The sequence below is a fragment of the Triticum urartu genome, chromosome 5A (genome assembly GCF_056163025.1).
Source record: "Triticum urartu cultivar PI428250 chromosome 5A, HENAU_Tu73, whole genome shotgun sequence".
Lineage (NCBI taxonomy): Eukaryota > Viridiplantae > Streptophyta > Magnoliopsida > Poales > Poaceae > Triticum > Triticum urartu.
Window position 1 is genome coordinate 624,684,936 of NC_141877.1, and position 19,429 is coordinate 624,704,364.

General features: G+C 41.6%; 2 protein-coding genes across 2 annotated transcripts; one reads left to right on the forward strand and one right to left on the reverse strand.

Moving 5' to 3' along the window:
* The first annotated feature begins 2,621 nt into the window (after window positions 1-2,621).
* LOC125530627 (glucose-1-phosphate adenylyltransferase large subunit) lies at window positions 2,622-7,164 on the forward strand. The gene is made up of 15 exons (XM_048695006.2): window positions 2,622-2,928; window positions 3,013-3,126; window positions 3,216-3,389; window positions 3,545-3,637; window positions 3,935-4,018; window positions 4,100-4,155; window positions 4,398-4,491; window positions 4,650-4,762; window positions 5,038-5,110; window positions 5,395-5,475; window positions 5,881-5,967; window positions 6,198-6,302; window positions 6,396-6,502; window positions 6,602-6,662; window positions 6,886-7,164. The coding sequence occupies exons 1-15, from the start codon at window positions 2,755-2,757 to the stop codon at window positions 6,985-6,987; spliced, it is 1,518 nt and encodes a 505-aa protein (XP_048550963.2). The 5' UTR covers window positions 2,622-2,754; the 3' UTR covers window positions 6,988-7,164.
* Window positions 7,165-8,192: 1,028 nt separating this feature from the next.
* On the reverse strand, window positions 8,193-16,510 carry LOC125530628 (wall-associated receptor kinase 5-like). The gene is made up of 4 exons (XM_087524699.1): window positions 15,933-16,510; window positions 15,566-15,900; window positions 11,143-11,292; window positions 8,193-9,397 (listed from the first exon to the last, which is right to left on the reverse strand). The coding sequence occupies exons 1-4, from the start codon at window positions 16,508-16,510 to the stop codon at window positions 8,193-8,195; spliced, it is 2,268 nt and encodes a 755-aa protein (XP_087380825.1).
* Between the last annotated feature and the right edge of the window lie 2,919 nt (window positions 16,511-19,429).

Here is a 19,429-nt window from a genome sequence, read left to right on the forward strand (position 1 = left end):
ACCTACTGTAGCTGTACTGCATCATCCCTTCCTTTTTGGGAAAATACCGATGCAGTTTCAAGCCGCATCATACGACTACATCAACCGCATTATATACGCTTCCGCTTTCGGTCTACAAGGGTATGTAGAAACACTCCCCTCTCGTTGCTATGCATCTCCTAGATTGGATCTTGGGTGTTCCGTAGATTTTTTTTACTTTCATGCTTCTTTTTCCATCATCTTTGTACCTGTACATTATTGCTAAGAATGTTGTCTTTCATTTTAAGCTACTTTCGAAAATAAAAATGCCTCTAAAAGCGAAAACATTTGTGTGTTTAGTGATCAAAGGACGGATCTTAACCAAGAATAATGTTAGAAAAAAGGGTGAACATGGATGAATATTTTTTAGTTCTGTGGTGCTCGAGAGGGTATTGATCATCCTGTTTTCACATGCTCTTTTGCTAGATCTTTCTGGACTGTGGTTTGTGGTGCATTTGGTAACCCCAAAGTTCCTTTGTTCGTTCTTTGACTTGTGTCAAAGTTGGCTGCCAGCTCATACTAGCGAAGATAGAGCTGTTATATCTATTGGCGTTGCAATGTGTGCTTTCCCCTGAACCTACTAATGTATTTTTTTACTTTGTGCTCCTTGCTGGACTCCTGGACTGCTCTACGGAGAAAAGGTGTGCAAAGAATGCTTAATGAAGTGTCTAAAAGGCTAGCCGAGGTGGTGAGTAATACCTTCGGAAGGGCGTTTGGTTGGGGGGCCAACATTCAAAGACTACGATGATTTTGGTTGTTGATATTTTATTCTAGAATTTAGAGGGATTTGTAGATTAAGTTGGTAGTTTGCCTTCTGTTGTTGCCTTATCTCTTTTGGCATCCCTTAGATGTGGTCAGGGGATGTTCCCTTTGTAGTGATGTGTCTTTCAGGCTGGGCTATGTGTGATCTGGAGACTCCATTTTCTTAATGAAGATGGGGACCTTGTGGCCCATTTGATAAAAAAAATACCAACTGAGATAGCTACATTTTGTGAATTATTAATGGACTAAATCTAATATTGAGTGTATTCATTTGATGAAAGGTATTTTTTTAGAAAAATGACTTAAATATTATGTTCTTTTTGTTAATGAACCTATTGAACTGGCAGGTCGACAAGTAAAGACCTAAACCGATAGGCTCACAAGTTTAATTGTTGGTCCAGTTTAAAAACTATGTTTTGGAGCGATCTTGTGGGGTTGTCCGCCATGAATTAGGAGTCGCTCTCTGGGGAAGTGATGATGATGATGATGATGATATTGTAGAGAACTTCAATTATGTCCTTTTCATAGAGGTGTGAGAGTCTTATGTGTAGCCAAATCAGCACTTTGTGCTTTCGTGAATTAACCGAAGAAGCCTCTTCTACTCTTTTAACGATTTGAGGAGTTGGAACCCGAGCCACGAGTTCAGGAAAACCATTTTTCTCATTGCGCATGTTTGTCTACCAAAACTCTTACCAATAGAATGGCAAGGCCAAGTGTCAGAGCTAAATCCGGCAAATCCCTTGGTAGGGTATCCTAGCTAGGTGACCTAGAACGATGGTGACAAAGATGGGGGTTCTACCTAGGTTCAAGCTCTCATGAAGGAGATAATACCCTACGTCTCGCTCTTTGCTTTATTGTGTTGGGGTGTGTACAAAGTACAAAGTACCAAGTGATTCTCAATGTATCTATCAAAAAGCCCGATCCGCGGTTTATATAGCACACCAGGGGCCCTAGGATACATCTCAGTCGGCTACGTATGGGGAGAAAGAGTCCTCCATGATCACAACTTCTTGTGTTGCACGCCAAGCCTTTTGGAGTCTTCCTATTATTTGTCATGGGCCGCCCAAAGTGGCCCAAGATGAAACCGACAGAGGGGGTACTAAACTCGGCCCACCAGGCTAAGAGTCGTCATGGTGAGAGGCCCCTTGGCCAGGACACCATCAGTAGCCCCTGAACCGATCTTCAAGCTTGACTACACGTCGGGCCATCCGACCTGCACACGCGGAAATGTTTCTGCGCCGCCAGCCAATTGGTGGGAGGAACTCCCGTGCTACACTAAGAAGTTTTATCCGGTCTTATCCAAGGGCCCACCTTACCACGTGTCATCCTTGACCTGACAATCAACATGGCGAGCGGGAGTGGGCCAGGGCCCCACACATGCCACATCTCATCAAATGGACGATGTGTGCCTCGATCCCGCATGAGTGTTAACGGCAACCCCTCGATCCCCGTGCATCATTAACTCCTTAATATGGGAAAGTGAAGAGATTTTCTTAGTTTAAGGGAATTGTTGGAGAGTTTTTCCCTCGATTTTTCATAAACAGTAGTTATTTGAGGTTTACAAAAGTGCTAGAGTTGCTCTTAGTAGCTTCGTAAACATTGTGGTTTTTAGTAATGGAAATAGGAGGGGCAACTTAAACGATACTACGAGTTTTTTGTTGAGAGTGGGTGAGGGGAGAAGGGTCGGTCCGTTAATTCGTGTAGAAAAAAAATCCGTAAGTCTAGCATTTTCGGAGACAACTCTATTTACTAAAATAAAAATGGCCCCTCCTTCAAAAAAAAGGCCCCACGTGATTCTCCGCATACGCCAAAGTGAACACGTGGAACGCCAAGGAAGCAGCAAGTCTATCGTGAGGCCAAGCTGAGGATTGGACGCGGCCACCGCACACTCTCGTGACACTCGCGAGCACGCCGCCGGCGCAAGAAGCACAGCCCAAGCCAAGCTCCCGGCCGGGCGGATTCATTGGTTGCGCGATGGACCTGCGCGTCGCTGCCCCCGCCTCCGTGGCCGCCGCCGCGCGCCGGGGCGTGCTCGGAGTCGGATGCGCGGGCGTCCGGCCGCCCCAAGGCCGCCGCCAGTGCCGCCCATCGGTGCGCGTGTCCGTCGCGACCACGGAGTCCGCCGCCGCCGCGGCCGCCGTAGCCGCCGTAAGTAACACACGTGCCCCGTCCCTCTCAGTCCCAGCCACTAGCTAGCTCTGGTCATGCAGTTCACGACTCTTTGCTGTTCAGTCGGCGGCCGAGGATGAGGAGACGACGAACCCGAGGACGGTGGTGGCGGTCATCCTCGGCGGCGGCGCCGGGACGAGGCTCTTCCCTCTCACCAAGCGCAGGGCCAAGCCCGCCGTGAGTTGTCACTCCTCTTTTTCCACGACTCGCCAAATGCGAGTAGATTATTTGACAGACACTGATTGTGCTGGTGCTACCCGCCGCAGGTGCCGATAGGCGGCGCGTACAGGCTCATCGATGTGCCCATGAGCAACTGCATCAACAGCGGGATCAACAAGGTGTACGTCCTCACCCAGTTCAACTCCGCCTCCCTCAACCGCCACCTCTCCAGGGCCTACAACTTCAGCAATGGCGTCGGCTTCGGAGACGGTTTCGTCGAGGTGCCAAATCCTGCAATTCAATTCAGAAATCTTATACTTTAGGGCATAAAATGTATCATGGATGGCAGATCACGCACTACGTCAAGGAATCTTCGGGTCTTGCTTTGATTATCTGAAACAGGGATAACAGAGTGGAAACCGTTCTGTTTTTTCAGGTTCTAGCAGCAACTCAGAGGGCTGGATCGGAGGGAAAGACGTGGTTTCAGGGTACCGCCGACGCGGTTCGGCAATTCGCTTGGCTTTTCGATGTACGTTTTCTCTCAGCGTGTGCGAGTGAGATGCATTTTTCTTACACCACTACAGACGATGAATCGCGATGCAGGGAGTGTGCACGTGGTAGGTAGAAAAATGTTCATGGTGTGTCGTTTCCCCATTGTAGTTTTGCACAAAGCCATTTTCCACTCTAAAAAAACACAGAGCCTCTTGCCCCTGTCATACTGATATAATTCCAGGATCAAGAACCTGGGTTCAGATATGCATTCGGTTCCGCTACTGGAAACCTCATGCTTGTAACACTGTATTTTATTTTATTTTTTGCTTTTCAGGATGCCAAATCTAAAGACATAGAGGATGTGCTGATTCTTTCTGGCGATCACCTCTACCGTATGGACTACATGGACTTTGTTCAGGTAATTTACCGCAAAAAGATTGTTTTTCACACTTGTTTGTTCAAATGATTGGTTAAATTGTTGTGGCGATTCCACATGCAGAGTCATCGGCAGAGAAACGCGGGCATCAGCATCTGTTGCTTGCCTATTGATGGCAGGTGATTTCCTTTCTATTTCAGTGGCTAATGTACATAAAGTCACAAGTGGCCTTCCACTGTGCATCATCTACATGCAGAGGAAATTCTTCTTCAATTTTTTTAATGTTTTTGAAAAAAATGAATTGCCACTGCTGTGTTAAGGCAAATATTTGATTTTTAGCATATAATAAACTCTTCGATTTAACACCCTGTTAGTTTGTGTCTTGTGGATTAGAGATGAATAATTCTGTTTTCAATGTTAGCCGGGCGTCTGATTTTGGTCTAATGAAGATAGACGGCACAGGAAGAGTTATTTCATTTAGTGAAAAACCGAGAGGAGCTGATTTAAAAGCAATGGTAAGTTGTATTGATCTCTTCATGCCACTCACCTCTCCTGTCCACACACTAGAGTAACATTCTAGATGGCCAAGTGCACAGTGTATCAGTTAGTACAGCACTGAGAATGCCATTCAAATAAAATAAAACAGAAGGTCATGGACATATGTTTTTGGCAGCAAGTTGACACCACTCTCCTCGGCTTACCGAAGGAGGAAGCAGAAAAGAAACCATACATAGCTTCAATGGGGGTATACATATTCAAGAAAGAGATACTTCTAAATCTTTTGAGGTACGCCAATTCAACTTACTGGACCTAAATTTAATGTCAGTTGAATATTCTATTTGATTCTTCCCTGAAGAAAAGTATTCAGTTCTCCAAATACAAGGCAAACTGCCTAAGTTCCAATAAACATGGAAAGTACTAAAAACAAGCTGTTTCATTTTCGAATATTTAATGTTGTAGTCTTTTTGGGATAATACCTTATGTTGTAGTAAGGTGCATTTTTCATAGAACAACTTGATCACAAGTAGGTCTTAATATGCAGTGCATTTTTGTTAGGTCAGATGGCGTTTTCCTACTGCAAATGATTTTGGGTCTGAAATAATTCCAGCTGCAGCAAGAGAGATTAATGTAAAGGTACGTGGATACCTAGCATGTGACAGCATCACCTACTGGTGCATTCTTCAATTGCAGTCAGGCATCTAAAACTGCACAATTGAAAGACAGAAAAGTAGGATGATGGCATTGCTAGAATATTGCCATTTCAGTTCCCTATTACTGCGCTAGTAATTTTTTGTTTCAAAATGTTAAAACTGTATCTTTATGTTGTATTATTTTCTGTAAACCTTAACTTCCATATGATGTTTTTTCTACGCCGACTTCCATATGATGTCGCCGGTATCTAATATTTAACACTTCAGGCATATCTTTTCAATGATTACTGGGAAGATATTGGAACTATCAAATCCTTCTTTGAAGCAAATCTTGCCCTTGCTGAACAGGTATGGGTAGTCTGTGCAAACTAATGGCGAGCTGCCTCTTTATTTCGTTATCCTTTTAGTCTTTGCCCTTCTTTTCCTACACCACTATGTTATTGGTTCTGGTGTTAGTTTTATTCAGTGTAAGGTGTTAATAGTTACTCTTATGCAGTATCACTGTTTATTGGTATGGCCCAGTGAGGCAGTAGATATATTTATTTTTTTGCGAATGAGGCAGTAGATATATACACTGACTGACACTTTACAAGGTGCAAGAATTACAGAGAGCACTCTACAAAAGAGATAAATACAATGTACTAATGGTCATAATACGTATGAACAAGCAAAAAAACTTTTATTCTGCAAGAAATAAAGTGGGAATCTGAACCTTTCGTAACATGTGATCATCTTTTTCGTGAAAATATGCAGCCTTCAAAGTTCAGCTTCTATGATGCTAGCAAACCGATGTACACATCACGCAGAAACCTACCACCATCTATGATCAGCACTAGTAAGGTATGTGTTGCCTCTGGGCTAGTATGACTCCCATTTTGCACTATTCTTTTCTTGAAATTCTGCGTGTGCCATTTTTACAGCCCAAAATTCTTTCTATTACATTGTGCCATCATTATCACCGTGCTTTACCTTTGCACCCTTAGTTACCAATATCTTACTATAAGTGTTCAGTTACTCTTCAGAAATCGATTTGGTTGCCGTGCCGCCTAACATGTGTATACCATTTGCAGATCACTGATTCGATCATTTCCCATGGATGTTTCTTGGATAAATGCAGGGTAGAGCACAGTGTCGTTGGAATCCGTTCTCGAATAGGCTCCAACGTACACCTCAAGGTCAGGCCTCTTGCTTGCAAAAAGCATAAACACCAATAGGGATCCATTATAGCCTTCCACAATAACAGCAAATGTGGTTCTCCATTTCTTCAGGATACGGTAATGCTCGGTGCTGATTTCTATGAAACTGACATGGAAAGAGGCGACCAGCTGGCCGAAGGAAAGGTTCCGATTGGGATCGGGGAGAACACTTCGATTCAGTACGCACGCATATATACTTCCTAGCTCACCGCTCGCCAGCTTAGAAATCGTGTTGTATTACTCTTGTCTGACAAATGTCTCCCTCTTGCTCTGCCCAGAAACTGCATCATTGATAAGAATGCGAGGATAGGGAAGAATGTGACCATTGCTAACGCCGAGGTATGCATGATGTTCTCTGCCACCTTGTTTCTTCAAGAACAGTCGCATAATGAATATGTATCAATAAGCTATGATCCCCCAATGTTGCTCTCATTTGATAAGATTTTTGTAGCGTTCGTCTGAAATGCTACTGTTCATTTGATCATTTCTAGTGAACCACCCTCCGGAGTTGGTGTCGTCCGAATATTACTGAACATGTGGTTTGCTGTTGGGTTCTTTGCAGGGTGTACAGGAAGGAGACAGGGCGTCAGAAGGCTTCCACATCCGGTCCGGCATCACGGTTGTGCTGAAGAACTCAGTGATTGAGGATGGATTAGTCATATGAGCTGAAAAAGAGTCTCTCCAGTTCAGCAAGAGAAATAAAGAATTCGTTTGTACTCTTCCAATAAGATGCGTGGGAACCCTGAAAATGCTCCTTGTGTATACGAGATGATTTTGGTTCTCGAAACATGCAATGTCATGTCACCGAATTGCTTTAAAAATTCAAGTAGTGTTATCAACATGACTGAGGTTTTAAATTTTGAAAACAGAAAACTTCCGTATGTCACTGAAATATGTGAAATTTAACAAATTTCAGATATTTTCTTTTGGATTTAGATCTATCAAAATTCACCTAATTCTATTGACTTTTTATTAAATTTTGTTTGAACCTAGCTTGGAATTTTTGAGGTTACAAATAGTTTGGTACCCTACCCTAAAAAAAATCGGTACCCACTGAAAGTGCCGAAATTTCAGAAATTTTATTTCAGCTTTTAGTCTTTTTTTGCTTGTGTGCACATCCACCGCAAAGCCTTTGGCCGTGGCATCCTCCTGTGGTGCTGGTGGGGTGGAGGGAGGAAGTTCGAAGAGGAAAGCCAATCGGTTCACTTGAAAAGAGTTGTGCTATCACTAAGCAGGCATTGCATTTATCCAAAGTAGCATCATGGGTTTTCATACTTGCGCACTGCCACGCCATTCTGGCACCTGTGATGCTGGGCATGGGCAGCAAACACTCACGCTACTGGATTTCAGTTCTGGCTAAGCAGCGTGCAGCGAGGGAACGATGTAAAATCACGGCCGGAGGAATTCCGGTGGAATCGACGGTCACGAATCGCTGATGATGGTTTGTCGTGCGCAGGCGTTTGGCCCTACACGTGGCCGTCTGGGTCGCCCCTCCATGTTTCTTTTAAACAAGGTAAAAGATTTGCAATTTTATTGATTGAGAGAGAAGGTTTAATGACCGCAAAGCGGAAACAAAGAACTACTCTCGCGGCAAAGTTGGAATGAGCACGCGGGGGCAAATGATGTACTCCTAAACATAACACACACAAGTAAAATAATGTCATAAAAGTATAGTAAGGGGCTAAGGGCTATCCATTATGCTCAACTTATATTATTGAAGGTATCTGAATTTATAGAATTACAGTCTTGAGAAACAACTAGAATCAAAACTGACACACGATCGAGAAAAGGGACCAACAATGTCATTTTCAATAGAAATCTTCAGAAAACCAGACATGATAGATTAACTATGTCCAAAACATGTGCAAACTACCGAGGATACCTTGATGATATCATGAACTCTTCTTCCATACTATATTGTCTTGTTGAATCCTCATCGCTGCCTCTTTCATGCTCATTCATTGGGCAATTTGTTGGAATAACGTCATTCTCAAATTCCTCATCCACCACATTATCTGAAACAATATGCATTGATGATTGTAAGTTTTCCAATGTCAACTCCACTTGTCGCATGGTTGGGCGATCCTCTCCTTTTAACTGTGTACATGCTATTGCAAGTGCAGCGACTTCATGGACTTCTTTGCTCCACTCATTTATAACTTGTGGATATAGTATCTGCGACAAGTTATCTTCTGCAAATAACATAGCAAAATGTGCAACAATACCATCACCGCTAGGGGATAAATATGAAAATGGCTTCTTTCTGGTCAACAGTTCTACAACCATGACACCAAAACTGTAGACATCACTTTTCTCCGTAAGTCTCCCTGTATAGAAGTACATAGGGTCTAAATATCCGATGGTACCTTGCACCATGGTTGTTAACCCTGATTTCTCCACTGAAATATACCTTGAAGCTCCAAAATCTGCTATCTTTGTTGTTAGAGTATCGTCCAAAAGTATGTTAACTGACTTGATATCTCTATGGATGATAGGTATTGAAGCTGTCGAGTGAAGATATGCTAGGGATTTAGCTGTTTCAATTGCTATTCGTAGCCTGTCGCTCCATGACAATGATCTTGGTCCTTCAACATGAAGATGATCATAAAGGGTTCCATTTGATATGAACTCATAGACCAACATTGGGACTTCTGTTTCAAGACAACAACCATAGAGTTTTACCACATTCCGATGGTTGATTTGTGACAGTATAGCAACCTCATTTATAAACTCATCAATCTCTTTTTGAACCACCTTCTTTGGTTTCTTGATAGCCACAACATGGAGGTCTGATAAAATTCCTTTGTAGACGGTGCCATGCCCTCCACCACCAAGCTCACGAGCTTTATCAAAGTTATTTGTTGCCTTCTCTAGCTCTTCTAAAGGTATGATCATCCTTTCTGCAATATCGGCTCTTTGGGATACCAATTGTTGCAACAATTGACCACGGTTCTGCTCAAAGAACTTTCGCTTCAACATTTGTGCCCTTTTGTGCTTCAATTTTTTGGAAATAAAGAGCCCGATAAAAATCAGAAGTACAAAGCCTGCCCCGCTGGCAACTCCTATGATGACACCTTTATCTGCAAAGATACAAATATCATTATCCGTTTTCTAAGAATCGACAAAGTGTACTCAAAACAAGTTACGGCTTGTGTTTAATATAGGGAATGAAGGAACTATATCAACAAACTACTAGGATGTTTTTAATGACAGCAAGCTAATTAAGTCGATTAATAATCAGGATGGATTATACTACTACTTTTTGACATAATAAGTACTGGTAACACTGACTAGCTGTCTTCATCAGCTCAGAAGGAACAAAAAGAACAATAATCCTCCTAGAGCTAGTGCAGTGCTGCTCACCTTTAAATAATAACCGGCGGCGGCCACCTGGAGCTGGAGACAAAACGTTACATTAACTTCATTAGTTACATTACATCATAGAGAAACAATTGAGCCAAATTAACTTGACCCACGCATAGAAGCGTAAGCAGCAAGCTGGTACTACTACTTTCTCCGTTCAGAATTACTTGCCTCAGAAATGGTTGTATCTAAAACTAAAATACGTTTAGATACATTCATTTCTACGACAAGTAATTCCGAACGGAGGGAGTAGATGTGTAGATACACTTAACTAACCTTGGCATCCATCGACGAGGTAGGGGTTGCCCTGGTAGCCGTCCATGCATTGGCACGAATAGCCACGTCTCTCTTGTACGCAGTGGCTGTGCTCGCTCTTGCAGATGCTATCGGCTACCTCTGCGGGACAATTGGGCTGCTGCGAGCTCACTTTAGCCGGAGGAAAGCCGGGCAGCAAGACCTCCCACTGTAGAATCATGGGAATTTCCTCGTGCTGAATGGTCCGCGCCAGCTCGTCGGACAACCTACCCAAATCAAACCACCCTTCCTCTGCGATTAAAACATATGTCGATTTCGGATTTAGCGCGTTGCTTCGGTCGAGCCCTTCTAAGCTCAATGCCCCAAGCACGCCGTACTTGGACATGGAGATGCGTGCCTGACAACAGCCCATGCCATAACAGTACTTGCCGTGGTTGCGCCTTGCCACCGTCATAGCATAGGTGCCATTCACGTCGGAGGAGCAGAAGGAGGCGCATCCGCTAAGGATGGCTTTGTTGTCGGACGCAAGCAGCGTCGCCTTGGCATTGCATCCCATGAGGATGAGCTCGTTACGGGTCGACAGGGCGTAGGGCTTCTCCCAGGGTTGCGTGAAAACATCTTCGAAATAGAAAGTGTCTTCTCGGGAGGTGAGGCCTAAGAAGGCACCAGTGTGAACGACACGCACCGTGGTGTTCGTGAGGGAGATGTCGAGGACTTAAAAGTCTCCATAGTCGCCGAGCAGCAGCCGTGTGATGTTCTCGCTTGTTGTGTCGCAGGTGAGGTTGAACCCTGGTCTGTAGCAGTGGAGGGGCCCCATGCCGAAAGGGTACGGTACTTTCACGTCACCACATGACGTGTTGCAGTTACCTGGTAGTATCAGATTTGCATGAGTAATTAATACTCCCTCCATTCCAAAATGTAGTGTATGTAGATTTATTTTTAAAAGTCAAAACTCACATACTTTGACCAAGTTCGTACAGAAAAACATATACATACAGTATAAAATGCCAAATATATCTTAGTAGATTCATTATAAGATGTAGTTTCATAGTATTTGGCATTGTAGATATAAATAGTTTTCTTTAGAAACTTGATCAAAATTTGTAATATGTTTGACTTTTCAAAGAATTTATAAACAACGGAGGGAGTATGTAAAAGTGTCTTATAAGAGAAGTGGACAAAAGATTGCACCGTCACTGACCTGTGTCTATGACCGAAGGGACGATGCAACCTTCATTCAGGTTGGGGTCGCCCTGGGTTCCTGATGGACACCCACACTTAAAAGATCCTTGCGTATTGGTGCATTTACCAAGGCACCGACTTCCTCCTGGTTGCTCGCACTCATTTATATCTAGCACCATGTAATCAACAAAATAAGTTATTGATCGGTGTAATCTTTGGTACTCCCTCTCTCTCAGTTTACAGGGCGTGCGCGTATTTCTAGATCGTCAATTTGACCAACCTAATACAAGTCATATATTACAAAAAATATATCAATATAAACTTCAGATGTTCTATTTTCAAACTGTATAATTTTTGTGTTATATAGTTTATATTAGGGTGATAAAATTGGCAACCTAGGTATACGCGTAGGACTTGTAAACTAGTAATTTGATAACTATGGATAGCATTGTAGTTTATGGCAACAACGAAATCAGTTGAGTGATTGGGTGGCTCAGATCTCACCACTAATTGGCAACAAGGAAAATCAGTCAGTTGATTGATTGTATAGTTTATGACAACAACAAAATATCTGGCAAAACGAAAGAAGTATATAAACCAAAAGAAATACAATGGAAAATACATACATTCGGCAGGAATTGAACATATTGTATAGCAAAATGAAAGAAGTATACAAAATTTTAATTGGACCATCGGGCAGGGATTGCATAAATTCCAAAACATTAAATTGAAGAAATGTAATCTCAGAAGGGCATTGACAAGAAACTCCACAACAACAATGACTCACATAGAAGCAACAAACCATGTTTGGAGGATGCTCACTACGCAATCCCGTATGACTTCCCGGACACAAGAAAAATAAGGATTTGACTTTAATAAAAACTAGCATGATGAACTCACGCTTTTGTGTGGCTAGACTTTATAAAGTTATTTTTCAAAATGAATATGATTCGATAAATTTGTAGATGACGGTCTATTTTTTACTTGATAAATCAATATATGTTGTATATGTTTAACCACTTATGGTAGAGAAGTATCGCCATCCAGATTCTTGTCAATCATAATCTATGATGCTATTTTTTACTATTGGCATGTTGTTAGACACTAAAGGATGCCGGTCTTATTACGATGGAATTAACTTACATTTTTTAACAACGCCTACCATCCTAGCATGCTTTCTCTAATCCTATATATCAAAGTAGTTGATTTTCACTACTTCTCATCTCAACATATGCACTTGTTACCTCGTCAAAGACCCACCTCAACATGAATGCAAAAAAACTCATTATTAGTCCCCACTGCTTTTATTTATCTCAACATGCACATATCCACCTCACCACGCATGTCACCTCATATAAGGTCCACCACAACATGCATGGAAAAAGTTTTTCATTATATTGTGCTACTTATATTCCTAACAAAATAATTATACAATAATCAAGTACAATTAGAATATGTATTTTCAGTTTTAGTTCATATATTATTGATCCAAATATGCATGTTTCATACAACCAAATGTCATTCAAATATTTCATGCAGCAACGCGCAGGGTATCATCTAGTGATGAGCATTATTGCTTCACATATTTCACTTGACATCTATGTCAATGATAGTCATCAATAAGAAAGTGGGCCTAACTCATGTGGGATCCACATGGACTTGAGTCTTAGTTTATATCTAGTAAACTATCTAGCCTCCCATATAGGTTTCTAGGTAAAAATATATAATTATTAGTTTATATTCATTGGGAATTTTAATATAATATATATGTTTTGGCACTCAGTCCTGGTACATGTAAATACTATTTTATTCTTTTAAATCTACTTTTCCATCATTGGGTCTAGCTGTTATGAACTTGTACATTAACCGCCAATTCACATTCCCTTAGCTCCACTCTTTTATACTGGTGTCAACAGCTTTTCTGTACAGTTGATTCCACACACGTCGATAGATCTACCTAAGCAAATCGTGTTGATACATCTGAGATGTGTTGCTTGATGTCGATCATTCACCACTAAATACTACATGGTATTGAATGGAAATCAATAGTTTAATATAGTTATCATTTTATATTTGTTGGAAATTCCCGGGACATACCATTACACTAACTCTATCTATGTAATTTGTATTTTATTTTTAGCATAAATGAAACAACTTTATTACATAGTTGACATGATTTGTTGCTTCCAACCTTTACTATTGCAGCTGCAACAATATATAGCTCCCTTATCAAGTACTATTGCAGCTGCATAAATGAAAGAACTTACATACTATTTGATTCTTCAAACTTGACTATCTTATTGTTGGTTATGGCTACCGCGGACTTCGACAGTGGCTACCAATTCAAGCCTATACCTTAGTTTCACACTTCTCTACTCATGTTGATATCTCTTGCTATATAGTTTACTTTAATTTATTCTACATTTTTATGTTTAGATTGACTTTGTATATAAATCAAATAACTCGCATACAAAAAATAATTTGTTTATCTCTAGATGGGAAAGAGAGTTGTATTCTTTGTCTATCGAATATTTTTATCTACCACTCCCTCCATGAACATCTAGAATTTCATTCTTCAGTTAACTATTTTTTAACCTAATGTGAAGTACTGCTAATTAAAACTAATTTTTATTTTTATTTTCTTTTAAATATGATGCGCATAAGAGTGGTGTATTCTTTACATGACTTGTTTTTTATACGATTCCCATTGTCCTGGGATAGAAGGCTCGTGAGACTTTTTCATAGTCTCCAGCATATAATGTTGATTATATTTTTTGTTTGTAGTATATTTCAAAAATTAAAAGTACAAATAAAATGGAATTAATTTAGCTTACTCAGTCTATATTTTTATTAAATGCAGGTAAAGGTTCCAAAAGCTTGTTGTGTGTTTAACTATACACCTTATATTTCCGATAAAAGGCTATGACATATTAAAACATGTTTATATATTTCAACCACTTGAATATGTATTTTGACTGCATCTAGTACAATGCAAATTGATGGCATATGATTTTCCTCATTTGCAACATCGAGGAAGCAAATATGAAGAGAATCCATGACCTTTATAATTGGTGGTGAGATAATTGGAAACTTTTCTGTGCGAGGAGATAATTAGAAACTTTGTGCGAGTGAAATTTATCATACGTGAATTTTGAATCACTATTATGTGTAGCTTGTTGGATTAGTTGAAAACAAAAAAATCATCCATTGCAATTGCTCTGCTCCTTCTGATTCGTCTATTGTGTTGTTTTCCCCATTTCTATTAAAAGACAAACTCTAGGCTAACGCTTAACACGACCATTATAATTCAGACCCACCATATAATTAATGGAGTAGATTGGTTTTTTTATGTGGAAAAATGTGATGGCTCCATTTTCTATTGTTTTTAATAGAAAGATAGATAGATAGATAGATAGATAGATATGTCTACAATAGCTCTCTTCTGCACACATTAGCAAGAAGCTGCAATTTTAACGAAACATATCTAAATCATCCCTATAAATAGATATACAAGTAAGGCATAACAAACTCAACAAAATTATGACAGATGCCATGAGCAGAACAAACATCTCCAATGGAGCTGTGCCTAGAAGTCGGTCGTAATTACTACTCCCTCTGTTCCAAAATAAGTATCATGATTTTAGTTCAAATTTGAACTAAAATCATGACACTTGTTTTGGAACGGAGGGAGTACCAAACAGCCCGATGATATTGATGACTAGCCATATACAGGTTCCATGTAATTTGTGGGTGCAATACAAGGTCTTAGCTGCAAGAACTTAGTAGGGCTATCAATTCGCTAACTAAGATTCTGAAGAAGAAAATTTACCAGTTACTGGAGAGCACACATTCGTTGAATTTAAATCAAGTGATTTTAAGGTCACCGACATGTACTCCCTCTGTAAAGAAACATACGAGCGTTTAGATCACTACTGTAGAGGGAGTAACCCTAAGTCACTTGACTTAAAAGTGAGCGAATCACAGGTCCTATTGGTCGGTGCCCGTACGGCAAGGAGGTGACCTTTTGACTGTGCGATGGAAGATGCCGGTCAGGGGAGGATATATCTGGTGCACTGGGGCAACTGGTGCTACCGGTGCACCAGTCTCTTGTCGCATATTAAAAAATGTTTGAAAGAATCCGGAAAAATAGTGCATTGGAACAACATCAATGTATATTGTCACAAAAATATAAATCAAATTTTTAATTATTGCTCAGATAGAAAAATGACAAATTTGACACTGAATAGTACATAACACAAGTTTAATTGATTTTAGCACATATTCATATATTCATTTTAACAAGATTCTCACAGCAAAGAGCGATGTATCATCTACTTCCTCCATCCCACAATATAAAACGTTCTTGCAAGCTAAAACAGCTAGCAAAAACATCTTATATTGTGGGACGGGGTGGTTAAGAAAGTAGATTGGGTACCACTAACCTTGGCAGCCTCCGGGGATGTAGGGATTGCCTTCGTAACCGTCTTCGCAGTAGCAGCGGTAGCCTCTAACCTGACCGCACTTGCTTTTGTTGCTCTTGCATATGCTGGTGGTCACTATACTGGGGCACTCACGGGGTTCCACGTACCACCAGTCGGTGTAATCAGTCGCGGATGGCCAGGACGGGGGTGGGTCTACATCGACGATCGCCCAGCCCAGAAGGAAGGGCACTGCCATTGCATCTTCTGACAAAGAAAATTGCATTTCGCCAATGTGGAACCACCCCTCCTCGGCAACGAACACGCGGGCGGGCCACCAGGACGACTCCTCGTCCACGCTTTTGTTATGGCCGAACCATTTGAACGTTACGTAGCTATGAGCTCACGGATGACGGCGATGGGCGCCTGGCAGCAATCCCAGCCGTTGCAGGTGCCATTGCTTCTTCCGGTTTTCATGGCGGCACCGATGATGGGACCGGAGGAGGCACATGCGCTCATGACGATGTGGCTGCTCTTCTCGCGCAGCGTCGCCGTCATGTTGCAACCCGTTACAATGAGCTCGTTGCCGACGGACAGCGTGTAGGGCCCGTGGACCCTGAGTCCGCCGCCGAACGTTCCGTTGCCGTCGGCGTCTATTATTATGCCGCCGGCTTGTACGACGCGCACGGTGGCGTTCTCGATGAAGATGCCGACGACTTGGAGGCTGCCGTCGCCGAGCAGGAGCTGAGGGGGGTCGTTGTTGCGGCCTGTCTCGCAGGTGAGATTCAACCCCGGCAAGTAGCAGTCTGTCCTGCCAGGATCACCGACGACGCCGAACGGATACGGGACGTCCACGTCCCCGCACTTCCGGGTGCAGCCGTGCGCATCAACCGCCGCCGCCGCCGCCGCAGACAGCTGCAGCGCCACCAGCACTGCTGCCAGCGCGACCACCGAGCTGGCTGGCGACATAGACGCGGTAGATCCTAGGTGGTGTCGACCTGCGACTGCGAGCAGTGTACGACGAGAGTTGACATGCGCCGTTCATCTTACTTGTATATGGTTGAGCGCGCTTGCCGTGTCCAGATCGACACTGGATGTTGCTAGGATTAAATAACGACGAGTTGATGGCTTCCACGATTGTTCGGAAGATGGTCATGATGGTCTTCACGTCGCGTCCCCAAGGGCCGGATTAACGCACTAACTACGACATGCCTGGCAAAGGTGTCTCGAGTCGTGGCTACTGGCCACAGTCTTCCATCGCCAAACACTAATTTTATGTCGAAGATGATGGTCTGCATGTTTTCGCCAGTAAGAGCATACTTTAAAGCTGCAAATTAAGCGTAATCGAGAAGACTTCACATTGTTATTGGAATTGAAACAGTCTAAATTAGATAGCCAACTCCCACTTGCAATGTAGGTCCGTGATTTAAACAAGTTTTCTCTTGTATGTACGGATTAATGCATGTACATTGCTTCCCTTTAGGGCCTCTTCAGTTCAAAGGATTTCTAGAATATTTTTAATCCAAAAAATAATATTTTTGCATTGTTATCATTTTTTCCTGCGTGGTTTGTTTAACCCGGTAAGATTCGTGGAAAATTTTCTTTAAAGCTCATTTGCACTAGGTTTGATACAAAAACCATCTACTCCAAGTCCAACCTCGAAGAATTACTACGCCACATGACCGCTCCACTGACAGGCCAAAAGGCAGCACCACTAACGGGTTAGGCTATGATCAGTGGAAATAAGAAAAAAAAAGTGACCAACATCGTGCCCGTTAATGTCCATGCGCCAAAAAACACACAAAAAAGAACACAAACACCGTTAAAGCTCACGGCGTCACACCATGGTCTCATCATGGCAGATCACTCTCAGGCCACCATCGTCGTCCGTTGATGCCTCCTCTGTCTTGTCCTGACCATTGCCATTATTGCCGCTTCCCGCTAGTCCTCGCGGACACTGCCTCCCAATGGTCCTTGTGTAGCATAAACAGGCGCAGAGCCGCTGGCTTTTTCCCCGAATGACTACCGCCTCACGCATGAGGAATAGGCAGCAGCTTGTGGCGCCACCATCAAATGAAGCAATGCTGGATCGAGGTGGAATGAGACCGGATCGGATGGTTGAATGGTTGCAGATAACCAAAGTTGTGTCATAGACAACTGAATCTGATGGGGGGCGAGGCCGGGGTTGGCCGAATCGAAACCATGGTGATGAGGCGTTTGTGGGAGTTGTAGAGCAAAGCTTGTGGAGTCCTAAGAGGTTCTCGTTGCTGTATCTGGTGTCGGCTCAGCCCATCGACACTCAAAATACGTCACCCCATCATAAATAGACTTTGGGCGCAACCAGTGGGAGACAATCTCCTAGGTTAAACTAAACAGGTTTGGATGACGACCATGTAATCTTATTACCGAGGAACCTATGGTCATCTTGACGCAGAGATTAAAACTTACATGGTTGCTAGGGAGTTTGTTCCATGTAAAATTGATCGAGAGCATAATAGGGTAGCACATCTTTTGGCACATTATAGTCGTACTAAGCATTGTACTGTGGTATGGTTGAACTCAAGTCCTCCATGTTGTGAGGAGCAGCTGTCTCGACATTGTAACCCTATCTTTTTGGAATAAAACTCCTTTTCACCCCGCAAAAAAAAATCTTATTACCGATCGGTTCTACAGTTTAATTTTGATTTTTGTGTAACATATATATCAGATGGGTTTCGGTTTACCATTCGGCATAAATGGTGGGCTATATCCAAAACAAGATGCCTTTTACGTTCCTTAGATGGCTATGTCCATTGACCCACTGGAAAAAAATTACGTATGGGGATCGTTAGCGTGTGAATAACGCATGGGGCTCACTGGGAAAGAAATTATGTGCTCCTTTAGAAAATAACTAAATGAAAAAAGCAACGAGTTTGTGAAATATTCATGAATTTTTAAATTACTCATAGATTTAAATAAGCTTCATGAAAATTTGAAAATATTTGCATATTTAAAAATTATGCATAAAAATAAAAATATTGAAGAATTACAAAATATTTTGAAATGTAAATATAAATAATTTTTTAAAATTTCAAAAAATAAATATTGTTAAATTTTATAACTGTTCACAAATCAAAACAAATGCCATTAATTTTTAAAATGTAACTGGAAAATAAGAATGGAAAAATGTCATAAAGCAGGAAAACAAAACGAGAAAAATCGGTAGAAGGAAGAAAACCAGACATGAAATAGATGAAAACGGACACATCTTTATCTCGCCACTAGCGAGATGGATAAACGGCTCACCTCAAAGAGCTCATAGTGGACTGGCCAAGTAGAGAGCATTTGGTTTGCTTCACTCTTTTCTTTTCGTTCTTTTTTTCATTACTAGCCAATGTGTACGTGCAATGCGCGTTAATTTGGAAGTATATTAAATACATATAGATATTAAGTAGGATATTATTTATGTGTTATTATGTGATTAACACTATATTTGGCATGAAATTAACTGCACGCTAAACGTATTGAGCGCTCAACATTGAAGCAGTTTAGGTCGTTGGATTGACATGATTTGATGGCCGAGATTAATTGGATCTGCCCCTTTCGATCTTTTTATATTGGTATAGAAATATTAAATATTATAAATGTATATTTTTATAAAAATTACTTTACCTAGTTTTTAAAAAGTTCATTGCAAATTAATAATGTTCATGTGATTTAATCAATTTGTTCATGTAATTTATAAGGAAGTTCTTATCATTCAAAATATTTGCTTTATCATAACAAAAAAATGTTCACATGTCTCAAAATATGTTTGTGGCATTTAAATGTCAGTGCCCCGATTCCAAGTCACATCGATCTAGCCGGTAACACCTCATATCACTTTGCGGCCTCACGCACGGTATCCCA